Here is a 20,251-nt window from a genome sequence, read left to right as displayed (position 1 = left end):
ACTATTCTTCCAGAGGACGGGTTTAATTCTCAGAACCCACATGGCAGCTCGCAGCTGTCTGTAACTCCAGTTCCAGAGAATCTGACATCGTTATACCAACGCACATGAAATAAAGTTTAAAAAAAAAAGTGCAACTGTAAACACAATGATGTTTAAAAAAAATAAATTAAAAAAAAAGAGGCAGAGGAAGGTGAAACTCTCTACAGCCTGGTCTACAGAATGAGTTCCAGGACAGCCAAGGTTACAGAGTGAAACCCTGTCTTGAAAAACTAATTTTAAAAATAATAAAAAGAACCTATTTAGCGGACGGTGGTAGAGCACGCCTTTAATTCCAGCACTTGGGAGGCAGAGGCAGGAGAAACTCTGAGTTTGAGACCAGCCTGGTTTACAGTACGAGTTCCAGGACACTCGAGGCTACACAGAGAAACCCTGTCTTGAAAAACCAAAAAATAGCTCTCAAGATTTAAAAACTCATGCTGGAGAAACAGCTTAGCCATTAAATGCACATACTATTCTTGCAGAGTACTAAAGTTTGCTTCCCAGCAGCCATGTTGGGTACCTCACAACTGTCTGTAATTTCAGCTCCTAGGGATCAGAACCCCTTCTGGCATCTGTAGACATTGACTCCCATGCATACCCTGTGTGTGTGTGTGTGTCTTACATGCCTCACTGTCGTCGCCGTGTCCCCATCACACAGATAATCACTTGTTATATGATCTAGTGATGCTTTCCGCACTCACTCTTCTCCTTCAGTATAGGTTCTAGCCTACAACAGCTGCTACTTTTTAATTATGTCTTTCAAATTCTAAAATAGTTCTGCTATTTTTGCTGGCCTCTTTTAACACTGTCAACTCCTTTTTAAAAATAATTTTATGCATTTTTAAGTATGTCTATGAGAGAGGGCAGTTGGGGAGGGAAGGGTGCAGTGCTCTCAGAAATTAGGCGAGGGCATCAGCTCCCCTGGAACTGGAATTACAGACTTCTGTGAGCGGCCATGTGGGTGCTGGAAATTGAACCTGGGTTCTCTACAAGAGCAGCCAGTGCTCTTAACCACTGAGCCATCTATTTAGCCCCATACACTGTCAATTCTTAGTCTTTATGACATTAAATTGGCTTTATTTTAAAAAACATTGAACATTCTTCATGATACCAAGTGCAGATGGTGATAATCTACACTTATCTGGAGGCTCACGCTGTGCATCTGCACTCACATCTGGAGGCTCACGCTGTGCATCTGCACTCACGTCTGGAGGCTCACGCTGTGCATCTGCACTCACGTCTGGAGCCTCACGCTGTGCATCTGCACTCACGTCTGGAGCCTCACACTGTGCATCTCTTCTTACTTTGATGATGTTCATTTGGGTTACCCAGTCAAGAAACCCCTCAATTTCTCTGACATATTACTGAGTTGTTCTTCCTCCTCTATTTATGATTATATAGGTCTAGCCATTTCTCAAAACTCAAAAAATGATAGACGTATGTATTTCCCAACACAATTATTAACAAGAGAAATCATAAACGAATGTCAAACTTCAGTTAACAAAATATATGCTCAAGTATTCTGGGCTGTCTGCATCTTATTATGAACTATCAAAATACAAGATGTGCCCTGGACATAGAAATGCACACCTTTAATCCTAGCACATGGGAGGCACAGGCAGGAGAATATCTGAGTTTGAGGTCAGTTTGGTCTACACAGTGAGTTCCAGGTCAGCCAAGGCTAGATAAAGCAATGGATGATAATATGGCAATGTAAAGGAAATACAGTAAAAGTTAACAATTGGGACATATAGTTGATGAGTATAGGGTATTTATTATGTATAATACCTGCTGTAAACATAAATAAATATGTACTTACTATGTACAATTCCTTGAAAATTAATACACTTGAGTATTTGTCATAATAAAATGTTGAGAATTTGGGGGCTAAGGATATATACTCAATTAGCAGAGTGCTTGCTTACTCTCACAGGCCTGGGGGCTTGTTCTCAAATACAACCAGGAATGGTGGCATACACCTGCAGTCACAGTACTTGGAAGGTGGAGGAAAGAGGACCATGAGTGCAACATCACAAATTCTGACTACATAGTGAGTTTGAGGTCTGGTCAGGCTACATAATACTCTGTCCTAAATAAAAAAAAAAATGAGAATTTTAAAAACATACCGTAAGAGGCTAGCTTACAAAGAAGACAAGTGGCAATGGGCAGTAATGATCCTCACAAAGGTTTCTGAGTGTGGTATACTTAATACTGTCAATGAAAGGCAGACAACATTTAGATACTAACAGGTGACTGTGGTGGTGATAAATATCAGTGTCAAACCTATGTGAGCATGGGCTGGAGGTGTGTTCAGCCAGACCTCCTTGTGTGTATTAGGGCCTAAGCTTGATTTCTAGCACCGTGAAGAACGATGCTTTGACCGTGAGCCTTTAATAGCTAGATCAGCTCTTCAACCCTTCTGAATAAATCAAGGTTTATGTGTAGGGATGTGGTTATGTGATTGCCACAGTACATGTACAGAGGTGAGAGGCTAACTTTTGGAGGTTGCTCTCTCCTTTCACCATGTGGGTTACAGGAATTAAACTCAGGTTGCAGGCTTGGCAGTAGGCACCTTTACCCACAAGCTGAGCCATCTTTAAAACAGTTTCATATGAGAACAACAATAAAAAATCCAAACAGCTGTTTTTTTATTTGTTTTTGTGTGTGTGCGTGTCTTCACACAGTATGTCTTCATACAGTATGCACATGTATGGGGTGTATTTGTATGATGATGTGCATGTATATTCATGCTAGGGGTTGATGTTGAATGTCTTCCTTCATTACTCCCCATCTTGTATTCTGGTTTGACAATTTGTCTACTCTAGCTAGGCAGTCTACTTCAGAGTTCCCTCTCTGACTCCTCCCACACACTAGGATTACACCCACTCCATGTCACTTTCCTGGTATTTTCTGTAGAAGATAGAGATCCAGACTTAGGTCTATAGAAGTAACAAGCACTTAACCCACTGAGACACAATCTACCAAAACCTCTATCCAAACAGCAATATTTTACAGTAGTATATATGTATAACTTAAATTAATAAATACTTTAGGTATATTGCTTAATCTATTATCCTTTGTAGTTTATTTATTCAAGCAGATCAGAAGGCATTTTTTCTTTTTTCTTTTTTTTATTAATTTATTTATTTATTAAAGATTTCTGTCTCTTCCCCGCCACCGCCTCCCATATCCCTCCCCGTCCCCCACTCAACTCCCCCTCTCTCATCAGCCTTAAGAGCAGTCAGGGTTCCCTGCCCTGTGGGGAGTCCAAGGACCTCCCACCTCCTTCCAGGTCTATTAAGGTGAACATCCAAACAGCCTAGGCTCCCACAAAGCCAGTATGTGCAGTAGGATCAAAACCCAGTGCCATTGTTCTCGACTTCTCAGCAGTCCTCAATGTCCACTAAAATTTTTAATGATTTATTTATTTTTATGTACATTGGTGTTCTGCCTGCACATATGCCTGTGTATGGGTTTCAGATCCTCTGGAACTGGAATTACAAACAGTTGTGAGCTGCCATGTGGTTTCTGGGAATTGAACCTGAGTCCTTTACAAGTATAGCCAATGCTCTTAATCACTGAGCCATCTCTCCAGCCCTTATTTTAAAATTCTTAATAGAGTAAATACAAACCCACTTCTATTCTGTTACATAGTATATATGGAAGGATGTTTGTCTATTATTAGAAAAACTAAACATGGGGCTAAAGAGATGGCTCAGTGGTTAAGAGCACTGGCTGCTATTCCAGAGGTCCTGAGTTCAATTCCCAGCAACCATATAGTGGCTCACAACCATCTAAAATGTGATCTAATGCCCTCTTCTGGCATAAAAGTATACATGAAGATAGAGCACTCATACATAAAGGAAATAAGTAAATCTTAAAGAAAAATGAAAAAAAAAAACTGACCACAAAAGAGTTTTCATTACGGATGTGGCCCTATGGTTACCCAAGCTCCAGGTTGTGTGCATCAGTACATGTCCATTAGTACATGCGCCTCAATACCTGTGCAGCACAAACTGGACTCAGTCAATTATTTTAAAAAAATAAAGCAAGGTTATGAAGTTGGGAGGAGTGGTGACAGAGTGAGGGATAGATTGCTAAGGAACTGAGGTGAAAATGTTTACAATACATTGTGTATTTTTTAAATGCATTTTATAACTAATTATATACTATCCTCCTTTTAAAAAAATAGATTCATTTAATTTTATGTTTGAGTGTTTACCTAAATGTATTTAAGTACACCATGTGTACCTGCTGCCAATAGATGCCATATTAGGATGCTGGATCTCCTAGAACTGGAATTACAGTTAGTTGGGAGGTGCTGGGTACAGAACCAGGTTCTGTAAGAGCAGCCAGTGGCTCTTACGCAATGAGTCATCACTCCAGCCCCATAATGTACCCTTGTTGAATTAACTACACTTACTGCTGTCATCTCTTCTTCATAAATGTTTTAGTTTTTGTTTGATGTTTAAACTGTAATCATAACCTCTTCTATAATCAACTGATGACAGTTTTAAGTCATTTTGAGATAGCTATGTAGTTAGTGATCACTGCTGTCTTTATTCCTTGGCTCCTTTATTACCTTATCCACAATCTGGCAGCACTTCTTGGCCAATGGAGTACATGCACAACTACCTCTGTCCAAGACAACCAATTCCATATTCAGAAGGTGCGTTCTTACACTCAGTCTTCCACATGAACAATAACTATTACGTAAGAGATAAAACTTCCTTCTTAAAACTATTTTCAAACTATTACTTCCTGTAAATGGCTAAAATTACACCTTGGTATTTAACCCCTTGTATATAATTTAATGTAAAAGTCACATGTTTTCTTGTAAGAATTGAGAATTTATAAAGGCATTGTCATTTGTCATACTTTTTTCTTTAATTGAGTTTTGGTTGAAATATCCAATTTCAACCCAGAAAACTTCCTTCAACATGGGAAACTTTTTTCCAAAAAATCCACAAACTGTATTTTTTTAAACTCTTAAGTATATGCCAAATATTGTGTAACATGTTCCTCTGAGGGGCTAGGGGCTACCTAACAAGCACAGGGCCGTAGGTCCCATCCCCAGCTCAAAAATTATTTTGGATTGCTATTTTTTAGAAATTAAGTTTGCAGTTAGGTATGGTGGTGGATGCCTTTAATTCTAGCACTCAGGAGACAGAGGTGGGCAGAGCGCTGAGGTCAAGGTCAGCCAGAAACACAAAGTAAGACCCTGCTCAGACAAACAAAACAAAAAACAAGTAATAATAAATAAAAGTTATATTTGTAAAGAAATTTCTTATTAGGGCTCAATCACTTAATTTACAAAAGCACAAACTGTGAAGATGACTTATTTCAAGAATCTTGAGAAAAGATAAAATATATTGTTAATAGCAACATAATACCAAATAGAAGGGGGAAATGACAACAGCAGTGTTGATAGGTATGCATGGCAAGAGGTTCTGCAGTAAGACTAGATGCAATAAAAGGTTAGTTCAGCAACTTACACAGTTATAATACAAAAAGGGTAAGAATGGTATTATGACTTCATTCACATAAGCTGTATACAGCACACAAAGGTTAGTAACTACATCACCACAGCCAATTACATAAGCATTGAATAACTAGCTAGCATTATTTTAAGGTGCTCATTTTATGTATTACACACCAGTGCAGAATGTTTTATAAAATACCATGACTGAATACACATGAGCTGAAACTGTAGCTGGGCTTGGTGGTACACACCTGTAATCCCAGCACTCAGTAGAATGGGGCAGGAAGATTTCAAGTTTGAGGCTGGCCTGGTCTACATAGCAAAACACTGTGTCAAAACAAGAAAGACACAAACCTGTGTAACTTTCATCATCACCAGACAAAGGCACCTCTCTTTTTAGCAGCAACTCCAGCTCCTCTGTCTCTGCTACATCCACTGGACGCTCTCCATGTTTATTAGCTTGAAATGGATTCCCACCATGACGAAGCAACAGTTTTACTATCTGCAACATTAAACAGTAGGAATATTTAGTTCCGCCATTTATTTCAAACCATTCTATTCTCCCTCTTCTTTTATGTGTATGAGTGTTTTGTTTACATTTGTCTGTGTACCACTTGCTTGCCTGGTGCCCAAAGAGGTCAGAAGAGGGCATCAAATTCCCTGGGAGTGGCTGGAGTGACATTGTTCCTTGAAGATATGATTTTTACTGAATGGAAAAATACTTTCTTATTTGTTAGCTTTAGTTCAATGGAGATGATACAGATATATAGGGATAAGAATGTTTGGTGCAGGAGAATTGTCTGTAATCTGTCAATCATGTTATAAGTAAATGCTGATTGGCCAGGCAGGAAATATAGGCGGGAAAACCAGACAGAAAGTAGAAATGATGTAATGAGAACAGGAGAATTCTGGGAAGGAGAAAGTTGATTCCTCCCACTCCTGTCCAGACCACCAAAGCAGCAGGATGTGATCTGCCTCACTGAAAAAGGTACTGAGCCACATGGCTAACATGGATCAGAAAAATAGGTTAATCAAGATGTGAGAGTTAGCCACTGAGAGGCTAGAGCTAATGGGCCAATCAGCTTATAATTTATGGAAACCTATGTGTGATTTTCTTTGGGGTTAAACAGTTGTGGGGTACTGGGCGGGACAGAAACCCCAACAACAAGCAGGCCCTCCATGTTACCAATGCTTAGCAGCTTTTCTTCCTTCTTAGGCACAAATAGAAGAGCAAGGAGAAAACAGTACTCAAAACTTCTTAAACTGTGAAAGTTAAAGAAATGGTTCAGTGGTTAAGAACTCTTATTGCTCTTGGAGAGGACCTGGGTTCAGCTCCCAGCACCAAAACGGTAGCTTACAACTTATCCACATGTGTATACCACGTTCTGTCTTTGCAGGTTCCTGTACACACATGGTGTTCATATGCATGCAAATGAAATATACTATTAGTCTTCAACAGAGCACAACAGGGCCCTTCTAGAAGGGCTGCAAACATTACTGAATACTTAAAGTATAAGAGCTCAAATGTCAACTTTTGTAAATACTGTGCAGCTATGAGCATATTTAGAAACTCAGGGTCACAGAAATATGTCTTAGTCACAAGGTATAATTTCACTCATGCAGTGTGTGTGCTCACTGAGCCATCTTACCAGCCAACACTACAATGTCTTTAATGAGAAAAATGGGAAAATATCTTACAGAAAATAATGAAGAAAACAGCACTTTTCATTTCTAGAAATTATTTTTTATATATATAAAGTACAGCAATACAAAAGGAACTTTAGAGTTTCCTCCCTGAAGTTTTCATTAACATTTTCAATTTCAAGGTTTGCTTGCATGTACAGTGTCTTCTATTCCTTCTTAATATTCCCTTTTAAAAGATATAATTTTAAGGGCTGGAGAGACAATGCAGCAGTTAAAAGCCCTTGACACACAGACAATCTGGGTTGGGTTCCAACACCAACAAGGCAACAATCATCTGACAATTCAGTTCCAGGGGCTGCAATGCCCTCTTCTGGCCCTCACAGGCACTACACACACATAGTATACAGACACAGACAAAATACCAAAAATACCCAGACATATTTTTTAAAAGCTCCCTCCACCCCCATACAGGGTTTCTCTGTGTGTGTAGCCCTGGCTGGTCTCGAACTCAAAGAAATCTGCCTGCCTTTGCCTTCTGAATGCTGGGATTAAAGGCATGAGCCACCACTGCCTAACTAAAAAAGCTTTTAAATAAAATAAGAAGAAACCTCTTTTTGAAAGTATTATGAGGAGATGGACACTCACAAGAGAGGCTAACTTATTTCATTAAGAGCATAGTAAATTGGCCAAGCAAAGTGAACTCATCTTTTTACGCCAAATCCAACTTTTGTCAATTGTAAACACTTTTAAAAAGACAAGTAACACAGCACTATTTTTGCTGTGTGTGTTCCAACCATACTCCATCTAGTTATCTGACAGACCAAAGTATTAAATGTATTTAAAGAAAGTATTAAAAAGTATTTATCTGACAGAAGAAAATGTTTACCAAATTGTTTAACTTATTATCAATTGAATCACATTTATTTTGGGGGGTTCTTTTAGTCTCACTCTGTAGCCCTCTTTAGTCTACTCACTAAAGACCAGGATGACCTCAAACTCAAAAAGATCTACCAGGCTCTGCCCTCAAGTGCTAGGACTAAAGGTGTGCACCACTATGCCTGGCTGAACATGGCTTATTTTATGAAAAAAAATAGTAATACTAAATCAAATTAAGTACAAATAAGAAGTTAAAAATAGAAAAAAAAGAAAAGAAAAAAGGATAAGGTGATCAAACAATGAATGAAATTCACAATCAGACACTGAGAAGTGTACTCAATTACTCCTGGTAGCCTTTGTTCTGTGAGAACAAAGACTTCTTCTCCATACTCACATCTCTATGCCCACTGCTGGCAGAATCATGGAGGGGGGTGTCATCATCTAATCCTTGTGTATTAACATCTGCTCCCGCTGCTATAAGTATTTTAGCGACATCATAATATCCAACATTGCACGCTTCATGCAAAGGTGTCCAACCTAAAGTAAGAATATAAATTAACAAGAGTTCAAAACATATGCTTTTTATATTCATATCTATATGTTGCATATCAATTCTAAATTGAACATGATATGGAAAGAAAAGGGAAAGAGGAAGAAACTATTTAAAATAATCAAGAACATCAACAATTTTGCAAAAGGTTCATTTGAGGAAATATCTGTTTCAATGCAACTAAATTATATAAAATACTAATTTTATTCAGTTTTAATTTGGTTTAATTCATAATCATCAAAACTATAAAAATATTTTTAAAAGAGTGATGGAGGAAGGTCATTGGTTAAAAAATAAAGAAACTGCTTGGCCCTCATAGGTTAGAACATAGGTGGGTGGAGTAAACAGAACAGAATGCTGGGAGGAAGAGGAAGTGAGCTCAGACTCGACAGCTCTGCTCTCTGAAGCAGAGGCCATGCTCCCCTCTCCCAGGCAGATGCAGGACAGCTCCTCTCAGAGCCAGACGCCATGCCGCTGTGCTCCAGAGCAGACGCGATGCAGCCAGCCGCCAGGTCAGACATGCTGAATCTTTCCCAGTAAAACTTGTGCTACACAGATTATTAGAGATGGGTTGATCGGGATAAGGGCTAGAGCTAATGGGCCAAGCAGTGTTTAATGTGTATTATGCTCTATTATGCTCATATCTTTTCTAGACTTAATACTGCTTTTAAGAAAAATAGATCTGTCACTTTGTTTTCATAATTAAACATGTTCACTAATCAAATACTAGAAAACATTAAAAAACACAAACAGCACTGTAATTCTAAATAATCCTATCACTCAAATATAAAAATATTTTAAATCTCATGTAATTCTTACTAGCTTCCCCATATTCATAAAGAAGAATGGATATTTGTTGAGGAATATTTCTTTACACTGTAAAGATGTGTCTCTGCCTCAGGCACCTTCTGATTGGTTTAATAAAGAGCTAACTAAATGACCACAGCTAGGCTGGAGAGGATAGGCAGGACTTCCAGGCAGAGAGAGAGAAACTAGGAGGAGGAATCTAGCTTGGATTATATCAGCAGACTCAGAATGAGTTGGATATGCCGTACTAAGAAGAGGTAACTGAGCCACATGGCAGAACATAGATTTACGGCCAGGCGATGGTGGCGCACGCCTTTAATCCCAGCACTCGGGAGGCAGAGGCAGGCGGATCTCTGTGAGTTCGAGACCAGCCTGGTCTACAGAGCTAGTTCCAGGACAGGCTCCAAAGCCACAGAAAAACCCTGTCTCGAAAAACCAAAAAAAAAAAAAAAAAAAAAAACATAGATTTACAAAAAAAAAAAGGGTTAATTAAGTTATAAGAGTTAGTTGGGGAAAAGCATAAGCTAAGGCCAAGCTTTCATTGTTAATAGTAAGTGTTTGCGTCATTATTTGCAGGCTAGTGGTCCAAAGACAGTCCTACAAGAAAGCTTACTACAGATGTTTAATCCTTTCTCTCAAGTGGTGGGATTTTTGTTGTTGTTGGTTTTTTTTTATTGTTTTTTTTGGGGGGGGTGTTTCGAGACAGGTTTTCTTTTCTGGCTGTCCTGGAACTTACTCTGTTGACCAGGCTGGCCTCAAACTCACAGAGATCTACTTGCCTCTGTCTCCTGGGTGATGGGATTAAAGGTGTGCACTACTACTACCTGGCTCTGTGGTGTTTCCTTTTATTGCTACGTTTTTCTAGAACATACTGTTGCTTTGATTCTTTCCAGATTTCATCTCCCTCAGCAGTCCAGGAAGGCTTCAGTCATCTCAGGGTCCTCCTGAGCACGGGAGATACAGGTACACACTATACACCTGGGTAGGACACAGTACTCAACTGACTGGATAAACTATTGTTTATTTTTACAAGTTCCCATCCTGGGGAAGTGGCTGACTGCTAGTTTTTAATTTAGAAAAAAAAATGCTTCAACATTATCCCTTACTTGATTTTTATACATGTCTCAGATTGTTTTAAAATAAATTTGTAAGCCGGGCGGTGGTGGCGCACGCCTTTAATCCCAGCACTCGGGAGGCAGAGGCAGGTGGATCTCTGTGAGTTCGAGACCAGCCTGGTCTACAGAGCTAGTTCCAGGACAGGCTCCAAAACCACAGAGAAACCCTGTCTCGAAAAACCAAAAAAAAAAAAAAAAAAAAAAAAAAAATTTGTAAATGTAAAATTTTAGATGAATAGTACAGTATGATTTGGGTAGATAATAAAAAGTATCATTCCCCTGGAATGGACCAGTGTGCCATTCCCTCCTTTTCTCTTTTCCCTCTTCTCTGTAGTTCTCCCTCCCTCCTTCCATATCTCCTCTTCTACAGAAGTTCCTCTACCTCCACCTCCAAAGTGCTGGGATTATACGTGTGATAGTACCCATTTCTAATGAACATGTGAAGAAAGCGCTGCTTCATGTACTTTTCTGTTGCTGAGAGCGGGTCTGACTTTAAAGTCTCTATGCAGCCAAGACTAGCCTCATGTTTGCAATCTTCCTTCCTTAGCATCCTTAATTGCTGGGATTTACAGCTGTATGACATTTTGCTTGGCTTTCATATACACTTGAAGATATAAACTGATGGATACATAATTTTTTGTAGATAAGCTGCCATTATTTAAAATAATATATAATATGCATCTCCTTTAATGTAAGTAATTTCAATTCTACTAAAATACTTCATGACTATGTACAAATACATTTCTAAGAGTGTTCACTACAGTACTGCTTAAGAAAAGCCAGGCATGGTGGCACGTATCTTTAATTCAGAAGGCAGAGGCACATGCACATCTGTGAGACTGAGGCCTCCTAGTCTACACAGCATACTCAAGAACAGCCATGGCTACATAGAAAAACCCTGTCTCAAACAAAGCAAAACAAACAAAGAAACAAAGAAAGGCACACTATAAAATCTGAAGCTATTAAAAATGAAACAGACACACACAAGCCAAACATTATAGGTAAATTGCAGAATTATAGACACAGAATTATTTCATGCTTTCTAAAGACTATGTATAATTGTGTAAATGTTAATATTTATGTGTGATCATGAAAATAAATTGAAAGGATATTTTTCCAAGTAGCTAATAATTTTGTGGAAGAGAAAAACATAGGGGAAGGCAAAAAGAAAATAATATGTGAAGTTACATCTGACTGTAGCCAAAGGCACAGAAGTGAAACATGTGCAATTAAGGAGTTTCATTATTTTTACATGCTCTGACTGCCTGCATTCTTTTTTAAATTTATTTATTTTTACTTTATGTGCACTGGTGTTTTATCATGGGTGTATGGTCCCCTGGAACTGGAATTACAAACAGTTGTGAGCTGCCATGTGGGTACTGGGACTTGAACTTTGGTCTTCTGGAAGAGAAGTCAGTGATTTCAACCACTGAGCTATCTCTCCAGCCCTGACTGCTTGCATTCTTAAGAGTAATAAGAGTTATGCGACCTGCATAATTAAAACCAACCAAGGCTGGCGAGAAGACTGAGCAAGGCTGGAAAGCAGAGGAAACTCCATACGGTGGAAGGAAAAAACTGAATACACGTGCGTGCTGTGGCACGTGGCCCACTTTCCCAAATTCATCATTGATATTAAGTATATTTTTTAAAAAAGAAAAGATAATTACCACTCTCTTATGATCCTCGTGTTCAAGTTAGTAAACATTCTTGAAACAATTATGTGAATTAACCATATTAAAATATTATATGCTCAAATTACCTAAAATAGAAACTAATTTATATAATTACAGAGCAGTAATTTGTATACATAAAAATCTTTGTTGACAAGGAAATGTAATAAAGATCAAAGTTTTATATATACTTCAAGCTTTGAATAAAATACACTTTTAAAATTATAGCCAGGATGTTTCAATTTTAGTTCCTGGGTATCAGAATTACTAAGGTCTCACCTGCAAAATCTTTCACATTCACATTTGCCCCTAAACTTATTAATTCTTTGACTTGTTTCACATCTCCTCGAATAGCAGCCATGTGTAAAGGCGTTTCACCACGTTCATTTCTTTTATTAATTTTATCTTTTTGTCGAGATGAAGAACTGGGCGTCTTCTTCTGGGCTGGTGTTGCTTGTGATGGATGACTTGGTGTGGAATCTGTAATAAAGAAGACAATTCACAAAAGTTCTCAATCACTGTGAACCACATCAACCACCAGCATGGCACAGTAACTCTCTGGGTGCAGCAGTGGCATACATACCTTGGAGGTAACCATCCAATTGGACTTAAAGATCCATATAACAAGAAGGAAGCCACACCTGGTACTGGAAACCTAGCTAACTAATTAGTACTAGTGAAACCATGGTTACTGAAGAAGAATCTATAACCACTAATTTAGTAAACCAGCATAACTCCCGATAACAATCTATAAACATTTGTCCTTATGTCTACAGATAAGTATAGTTTCTAACTTTTATCAAGGAAATTTTTCTTTGCAACGGATGGAGAAGACTACAAGAAACCATGATCTATCAAAGTTGAGTTGGGGAGCCCAGTCCCAATGGATATATCTACAAAATACACCCATACCTAAGGCCCAGGAAGTGTGGGGGCAGAATGATTCTAAGAGTCTAGTCAGGGATTTGCTGTGAGACTGGGTTTCCTGACACGGGAAGCTATACCCATCTGTGTGTTAAACGAGAATACCAACAAACATTCCCAACTGGAAGGAGATCAGCACACAAGGTCTCAACCCTATACAAAGAACTAGAGGTGACTGGGTAAAGCTGGAAGCAGAAGAGGTAGCCTTCCCCAGGCACATAAATCGGTTATCCAGTGACAAAGAGTTAGCCATGAAAACACATACAGGTAACATTATATAGACTCGATGGGTATATTTTGGAGTACATACATATATATGTATATATAAATACATATATTCATGTGCTATGCATTAACTGCTGAAGAAAGAGCCCATGACTTTGAAGAACAGCAGGTAGAGTACAGGAGGGTCTGGAGGGAAGAAAGGGAAGGAGAAACGCTGTAATTAAAGCACAATCTCAAAACAAGAAGATACAAAGGGAAAAGCAGTTCTAAGTGATTTTTGTGTTCTTGCAAAGTCCTTAATAATAACATAAAACAAGAAGATACAAAGGGAAAAGCAGTTCTAAGTGATTTTTGCGTTCTTGCAAAGTCCTTAATAATAACATAACTATTTCTTAGAACACAGGGAATACTGTCTTAACCTAATAATCTAAAAATTGCCAGGCAGTGGGGCCTTTAATCCCAGTACTTGGGAGGCAAAGGCAGGAGAAGCCAGCCTAGTCTAAAGAGCAAGTTCCAGGACTGCCAGGGCTACACTCTTGTTAAAAAAAAAAAAACAAAAAACAAAAAACAAAAAAACAAAAAAACAAGTCAAATATGATGGTAACAAGCCAATGTGAGAAATGTTTTTCCTTTCTTCCAATTCATAAAATAAGGTGTAAAATGATAATGGAATATCAAATACATGTACGTTTCCTCAATGAATAATTTGATGGAATACAATGATTTTTTCTGGGCATGCTGTAGAATATTAAAATTAAGATAAAAATACACTGGAGGCTGGCATTCACAGCCCTGACTAAAAACACTAGCGTTCTTTCCTGATATAAGTCACTAATTCAATTCACAGATTATTTAACTATGAGAAATAAGTCAAAGCTCTGTAGGAAACAAAAGCAGTTAGAAAAAGATGTGTCAAAATTATGCTATGCTATGATTCACATCTTTTTTTTAACACTTTTATTATTGTAAACTGTGGTGAAGGGGAGGCTTGTGCATGATTCCAAGTACCCTCCGATTCCAGAAGCATCAGGCCCTGGAGCTGGAGTTACAAGTGGTTATGAGCCAAGTGCTCTCAACCACTAGGCCATCTTTCCAGGCCAATTCACATCTTTTTATTCTTGATTTAGCCTGTACATCAAAAGTCAAAGCCCTCTGCCCTCACCCTACCAATTTTATAATTACTGGGTGAAAAAAAATGGTTCTTAAGCAATTACTTTTGAAAACATACAAGTACTTAAACACCTGCTCTAAGAAGGGAAAAATCTATGAAATGTAATTTTTCACTGTCTTGCAAGAAAACACAGCTAGAGCTCTATAGCATCAGCATCCTTTCTGAAACAGAAAAATCAAAGGTTTGCTTTGGAAATTTTAAGTACAGTGTCTTACCAACAATGTTTCCATTTGGCTATTTCTAAAACATAGACTCCTCAAGAGTAAGAACTCTACTTTATTCAGCATCAAACTACTTACAAGACATCCTGCTACACACTGGAACTCAAAAAAATGTGCTGAATAAATTTTATAATCATGACAGTTAAATTATTTAAGAAAATGGCTTGATGACTTTCTTATAAACTAAAGGATCTATCAATGGGTAAAGTTGTCAACCCAAAACTCTAGGCACATGTTCATGATAGCTAACAACTTGTAACTTCAAAAGCTTTCCACTCTAGTTTTACACATTATAATAAAGCTGACTAGCAACTATCCTTAAATGAAAAGAACCAGTTGTAGATTAACGTAGCATAATCATATTTATATTTTAAAAAAAAGCAAACACCCACACAAGCAACAACAACAAAAGATACATCTCTGACTTGGTCTAGTGGTATAGACCTGTAATAACAGACACTCAGCAGACTGCTGAGGCAGGAAAATTACCAAAAAGGTCTGGCTTGGCTATGAAGTTCAAGGTCAGTCAACAAGGACAACTTAGTGAGACCTATTTCAAACTGAAAGGCTGAAGATGTGACTTGGCAGTTGACTAACTCACTTGGCATACACAGCCAAGACAAGACAAAACTGATTTGCGTGTTTATGCCCAGAAAATCCCTGAGTATAGGAATGAGACTCCCCAATAGTGAAAAGCTAGCTATAGTGGGTGGGGATAAGCATCAAGGATGAGAAAAACTTTCCTTTTCAGAGAACTATAAAAATGTTTTAGCACATCTTTCATTTGTCCAATCTTTGCCAAGTTATGATAGAAATAATGAATGCTGGGACAATGAGTTGTCTCAGAGAATAAAAGTGCTTGCTACCAAGCCTAGCAATCTGAGTTCAATCCCTAGCTTCTACATGTCAGGAGAAAACCAATTCCCACAAACTGTCCTCTGACCATATATACACATGCATGTGCATATATACACATAATAGGTAAATAAACGTTCAAATACCTATATTAGAGAACACATAGCCTCAAATGGGAGAGATAAAGGTGTTTTTTTTTTGTTTTTTTTTTTTTTTGGTTTTTCGAGACAGAGTTTCTCTGTGGCTTTGGAGCCTGTCCTGGAACTCGAACTCACAGAGATCTGCCTGCCTCTGCCTCCCGAGTGCTGGGATTAAAGGCGTGCGCCACCATCGCCCGGCCCAAGGTTTTTTTAAAAAACAAAGAAACAATGGGAGTAATCAAAACAGCAAATTTTATTTTTTATAAACTAGTGCTGGAGAGATAGCTCAGTGGCTAAGAGCACCCGGTGCTCCTGCACAGGACCTGGGTTCAGATCCCAGCACACACCTGCCGCTCCCAACAGTCTGTAACTCAGGTTCCAGAGGATCTGACACCTGTTTTTTTTGTTTGTTTGTTTTTCAAGACAGGGTTTCTGTGTAGCTCTGGCTGTCCCAGAACTCATTCTGTAGACCAAGCTGGCCTCTGCCTCCTGATGCTGGGATAAAAGGCGTGTATCCCCACTACCCGGCCTGACACCCTTTTCTAATCCCCACTGGCTGCTGTATGCATGTGGTGCACACAAATGGTCAGTCACACACACATACAAAGGCATGCACACACTCATAAAAAAATAAGTAATTTTCTGGGCTCAGAGGTTAAGAGTAATGGCATCTCTTCCAGAAGACCCAGGTCCAAGTCCCAAAACCTACATGGTAGCTCACAACTGTCTGTAACTCCAATGAGACATCTTCACAGAGACATACATGCAGGCAAAACACCAATGCACATAAAATTTCTCTTTTTTAAAAATAAATAATTTTCTAAAAAAAATCTTTAAATTTTAAAATAAGCCCTATTCAAAATAATAAAATAGAATCCCACTTGCAAATTTTTCAAGCTGATTATTCAATTTCAAATCCCTTGTTTTATTTAGTAACTATTTAATGCCCAGTAAGTATAAAGGACTCCTGCTCTTACAGACCTTGTAATCCCACTGAAGGATACAATAATAAAATGTCATACAAACAACAAGAAAATTAAAAACTGATATTATGAATAGTGCTTATTAAATTCAATAAAGGATAAGAACTCAAATTAGTAGAAAAGAATTGTTAAAGAAAGTTACCCAGACTCTAGGCCAACTAAGACACATTAACTCAATTACTATAAATGTCAATCACCTGGACTATTGTCCCTTGCTGTCATCTGCATTAGAAGTGCCATCTGCTTTCGTTCCGAGAGTGGGTAACCAAAAAGAATGCTAACTGGGGTGGATTTCTTATTTCCAGCTTCTTTTTTTGTTTTCTTCTTTTCTGGACCTTCTTTCTCTGTAACGATTAATAAATATGTAAGAATTGGAAACAAATACAAGTATTCAAGACAACTTCCTTGGCAAATGCTATGTGTGCACATGGACAATGTGTGTCTAGTAGAGGTAGCCAGACAAAACTGCTAGACTTATATAAGCAATGTTTTCCTGAAAGTTCTAGAAAAATATATTCTTGATTCTGTTAAAAATTTACTACTTGGAACATTTTAATTTTGACTGTTTGTTCTATTAAAGTGTAAAATCTTTAACAATTCAAATAGTCCTTAGTAGAGTTGTTTCTTGCTATCTCTAAGGATTGTTTCTAGTACTATGGGTAATAAAACCTGCAATTGCTCAACTCTCTTAAGATAAAATTCAAGATTTGTATATAACCCATGTGACTCCTCTCATATGCTTTGAATTATGTCTAAATTACTTATAACATGAAATATTATATTAAGGCTATGAAATAATTGTTATTCTGCATTGTTTAGGGAATAATGACAAGAAAAAATTCTGTAGTTTTTTTCTCAGTATTTTTATCTGTAATCAGTTGAATCTGTGGACAAAAAGCCAAGTGTAAAATTCCCTTTCACACAATATCTAGCATTATTGCTAAGCCTAAATACCAATGAGCCTTACAATTATCATCCTAATTCTACCAATTACTTGTACAATCTTGCAAGAGGCTAAGCATTTAAGAAAAGTCTCAACAAAAAGAACAATTACTGAAGAAAAGCCACCAAATCATTTCCCTGCAGTGACCGGAAAGCTGAACATGGAATGATAGCAATCAAAGTTAAATATGAACAACTAAAGATTCTGTGTCATTAGGAGTTAAAACATATCCTGCAAAGAACCAGAAATTTCCAAAGTCCTTCTCAAAGAGATCCAATCTACCACAGAGGTCCGTTTTAACTGTTCAGAAATCCTTCCAGCAATACAAAGTACTCCCAGTTATGTGAAATGGGCTCAGGCTGCACTGAATGGTACAGGTACGAGATACAGATGTCTTTTTTCTTTTAGGAATTCACCTGAATTAATTCAGATACCAGGAAAAAGTGAATTACCTGATTATTACCTATTTTTGGAATTTAAAATTCAGGTTTAGAGGTACTTGAAAAAAAAAGCTACAAAAATAATAAAATTTGAAATTAGCAGAAATTAAATAATAGTAAATCTTGCAAGTTTCAAAAAAATCAATTAAAACCTAATATTATCTATAGACACAAGAAGTTAATGATTGGTTCAGTGTACCATCTCCAGTTAATTAGAAAAAACTGGTATTGCAATGATCTAGAAAAATGAGGTCTTAATATTTTAAACTTTGTTGCGCACAAATGATTCAAACCATTCTGTGAACTACTTCTATGTCCAGATGTTGAATGGCTGATTTTTCCAAACAAAACCAAATGTTTCAAGACTTACTAAAAACAAAAACAACCTTATTAATATGTCTATCTTTCATTTTTATCATTCTTGTACTATCATCAGTAATGAACTGATTTCACAAAAATCCAATCTAGCACAATATTTAACCTATCACTAAAGTTATTACAAAGCCTTAAAGATGTCTTTGGAGAACATTTTTCTCCCCTGAAATACAGACTCTTTGTCTTAATGATTCTCTATAGATCTTTGTTTTCTAATGTTTAGGGAGGAAAAACTACTGTTGTTTTGAATGGCTCTTCATTTGATAACAATATTTAAATACAGTGAATGTATTTCTCTCCTAGAATCAAAATATTTAATTTAATCTAATATACAAACATTTAAGAGAATGTTGAAAAATGCTTCTAAGAAAAGAAATACAACCTGGCAACAAGAGGTGAACCCTACCAGTACTTTCCTCTTGTGGTTTCTGAGACAGGTTTCTGCTTTGTAGCTTAGGCTGACCTTAAACCTGTGACAGACCGGCTGCCCGCCCTTACCTCTGGAGTGCTGGGATTATAGGTGTGGATTACCACACCTAGATGCATTGCTTATTACTTGCAAAACTGTGCATTTTAATATAATTAAAAAATATAGACACTCCATGGTGAATATGGTGGTGCATGCTTTTAATCCCAGCACTGGGAAGGCAGAGACAGGTGGATTTCTGAGTTAAAGGCCAGCCAGATCTTCATAATTCTAAATCAGCTAAAGTTACATAGTAAGACTTTGCCTCTTCCCCCACCACACACATAAAAAGGATGACACTCTAAAGTGTATATACTTGATTATACTATCAAATGATCAAATATGTAAGTACTTCGGAAAAAGACAAATTGGATGTATTCCAAATATTTAAACAAAAATTTTACACTTGCATTCAATATGAACTAGTTTTTTCTCTGAGTTACCATAATCATCTTCAAAAAATTTACATTTTACATTAACTAGGAAAAGAAAGTGAACTGAACTGTGGCTGGTATAGCTAAATTTGAGACAATTACATTAAATTTTTAAATTGTTAAATATCAGACTACTATATTCTAAAGTTTAAATTTATTATTTTTAATTTTTTGTGTGGTTTTGGTGGTTATTGTTTTGGAGACAGGACCAAACTATATATCCCGAAATAACACAGGATTCACTGTACAGTCCAGCACTCTCCAACTTGCAAACTTTTTGACTTCTATCTACTGAGTGCTTGGGTCTAAAGTATGCAGCCACATATCTACACAGTTTGTAAAATTAGAAATCATCAACAGGACTATGTGGGATCTACACTCTGAATGCCTCGTTTGACTGGGCATTAAGTAGACAGTGATGGCAACTGTTTCTCTGAAAAGGAGCTAGACAGTTCTCATGGTTGCTTGTTTGTTTTTGAAGGTGGGGTAGCTGGAGACCAAATCTACGAATTTCACACGTGCTGTGTAAGCGTTCAACCACGGAGTTGTATCTCCAGTCAAGTGCTCCAGTTCTCAGTAACTAAAACATACACTCACATTTGTTCTAATGAGTCAAAACTTTAAACACAGGAACAACCAAATACCATCATTTAGTGCTGTCTGCCGCAGAACTGAAATTCTATTTCAGGACTTTTAAGGAAAACTCTAAGAAATTTACCTAATACTAATCAAAATAAAAACTAAAATGTTCTTTCCAGCAAGTCAATCTTTCTGTCCTTTCTTAGCATTCAGAGCTTCAGGAACAGAGATGCCTCTCTCACATTCTAGAAGATCAGTGCTTTTTCCTCTTCCGGTCAGAACAAACACAACACTCAACATTGTCACTTTTCA

General features: G+C 37.5%; 1 protein-coding gene across 5 annotated transcripts in view; it reads right to left on the bottom strand.

Annotated features, from left to right (window-relative positions):
* The window catches only part of Ankrd12 (ankyrin repeat domain 12), a 107,332-nt gene that overhangs the window by 49,359 nt on the left and 37,722 nt on the right, over nucleotides 1-20,251 (bottom strand). For 4 of the 5 annotated variants that reach the window (XM_057754175.1, XM_057754165.1, XM_057754189.1 and 1 more), the window contains 4 exons: nucleotides 16,900-17,046; nucleotides 12,463-12,663; nucleotides 8,436-8,578; nucleotides 5,876-6,023 (listed from right to left, as the gene is read on the bottom strand). In XM_057754175.1, the coding sequence (XP_057610158.1) occupies nucleotides 5,876-6,023; nucleotides 8,436-8,578; nucleotides 12,463-12,663; nucleotides 16,900-17,046 (639 nt within the window). Of the gene's footprint in view, nucleotides 1-5,875; nucleotides 6,024-8,435; nucleotides 8,579-12,462; nucleotides 12,664-16,899; nucleotides 17,047-20,251 lie in introns of those variants that run through there. The other variant, XM_057754199.1, reaches the window with a different exon arrangement.

This window comes from Chionomys nivalis, chromosome 2 (genome assembly GCF_950005125.1).
Source record: "Chionomys nivalis chromosome 2, mChiNiv1.1, whole genome shotgun sequence".
Taxonomy (NCBI): domain Eukaryota; kingdom Metazoa; phylum Chordata; class Mammalia; order Rodentia; family Cricetidae; genus Chionomys; species Chionomys nivalis.
Note: the sequence above shows the minus strand (reverse complement) of the source record. Positions and strands in the feature narration are given on the sequence as shown.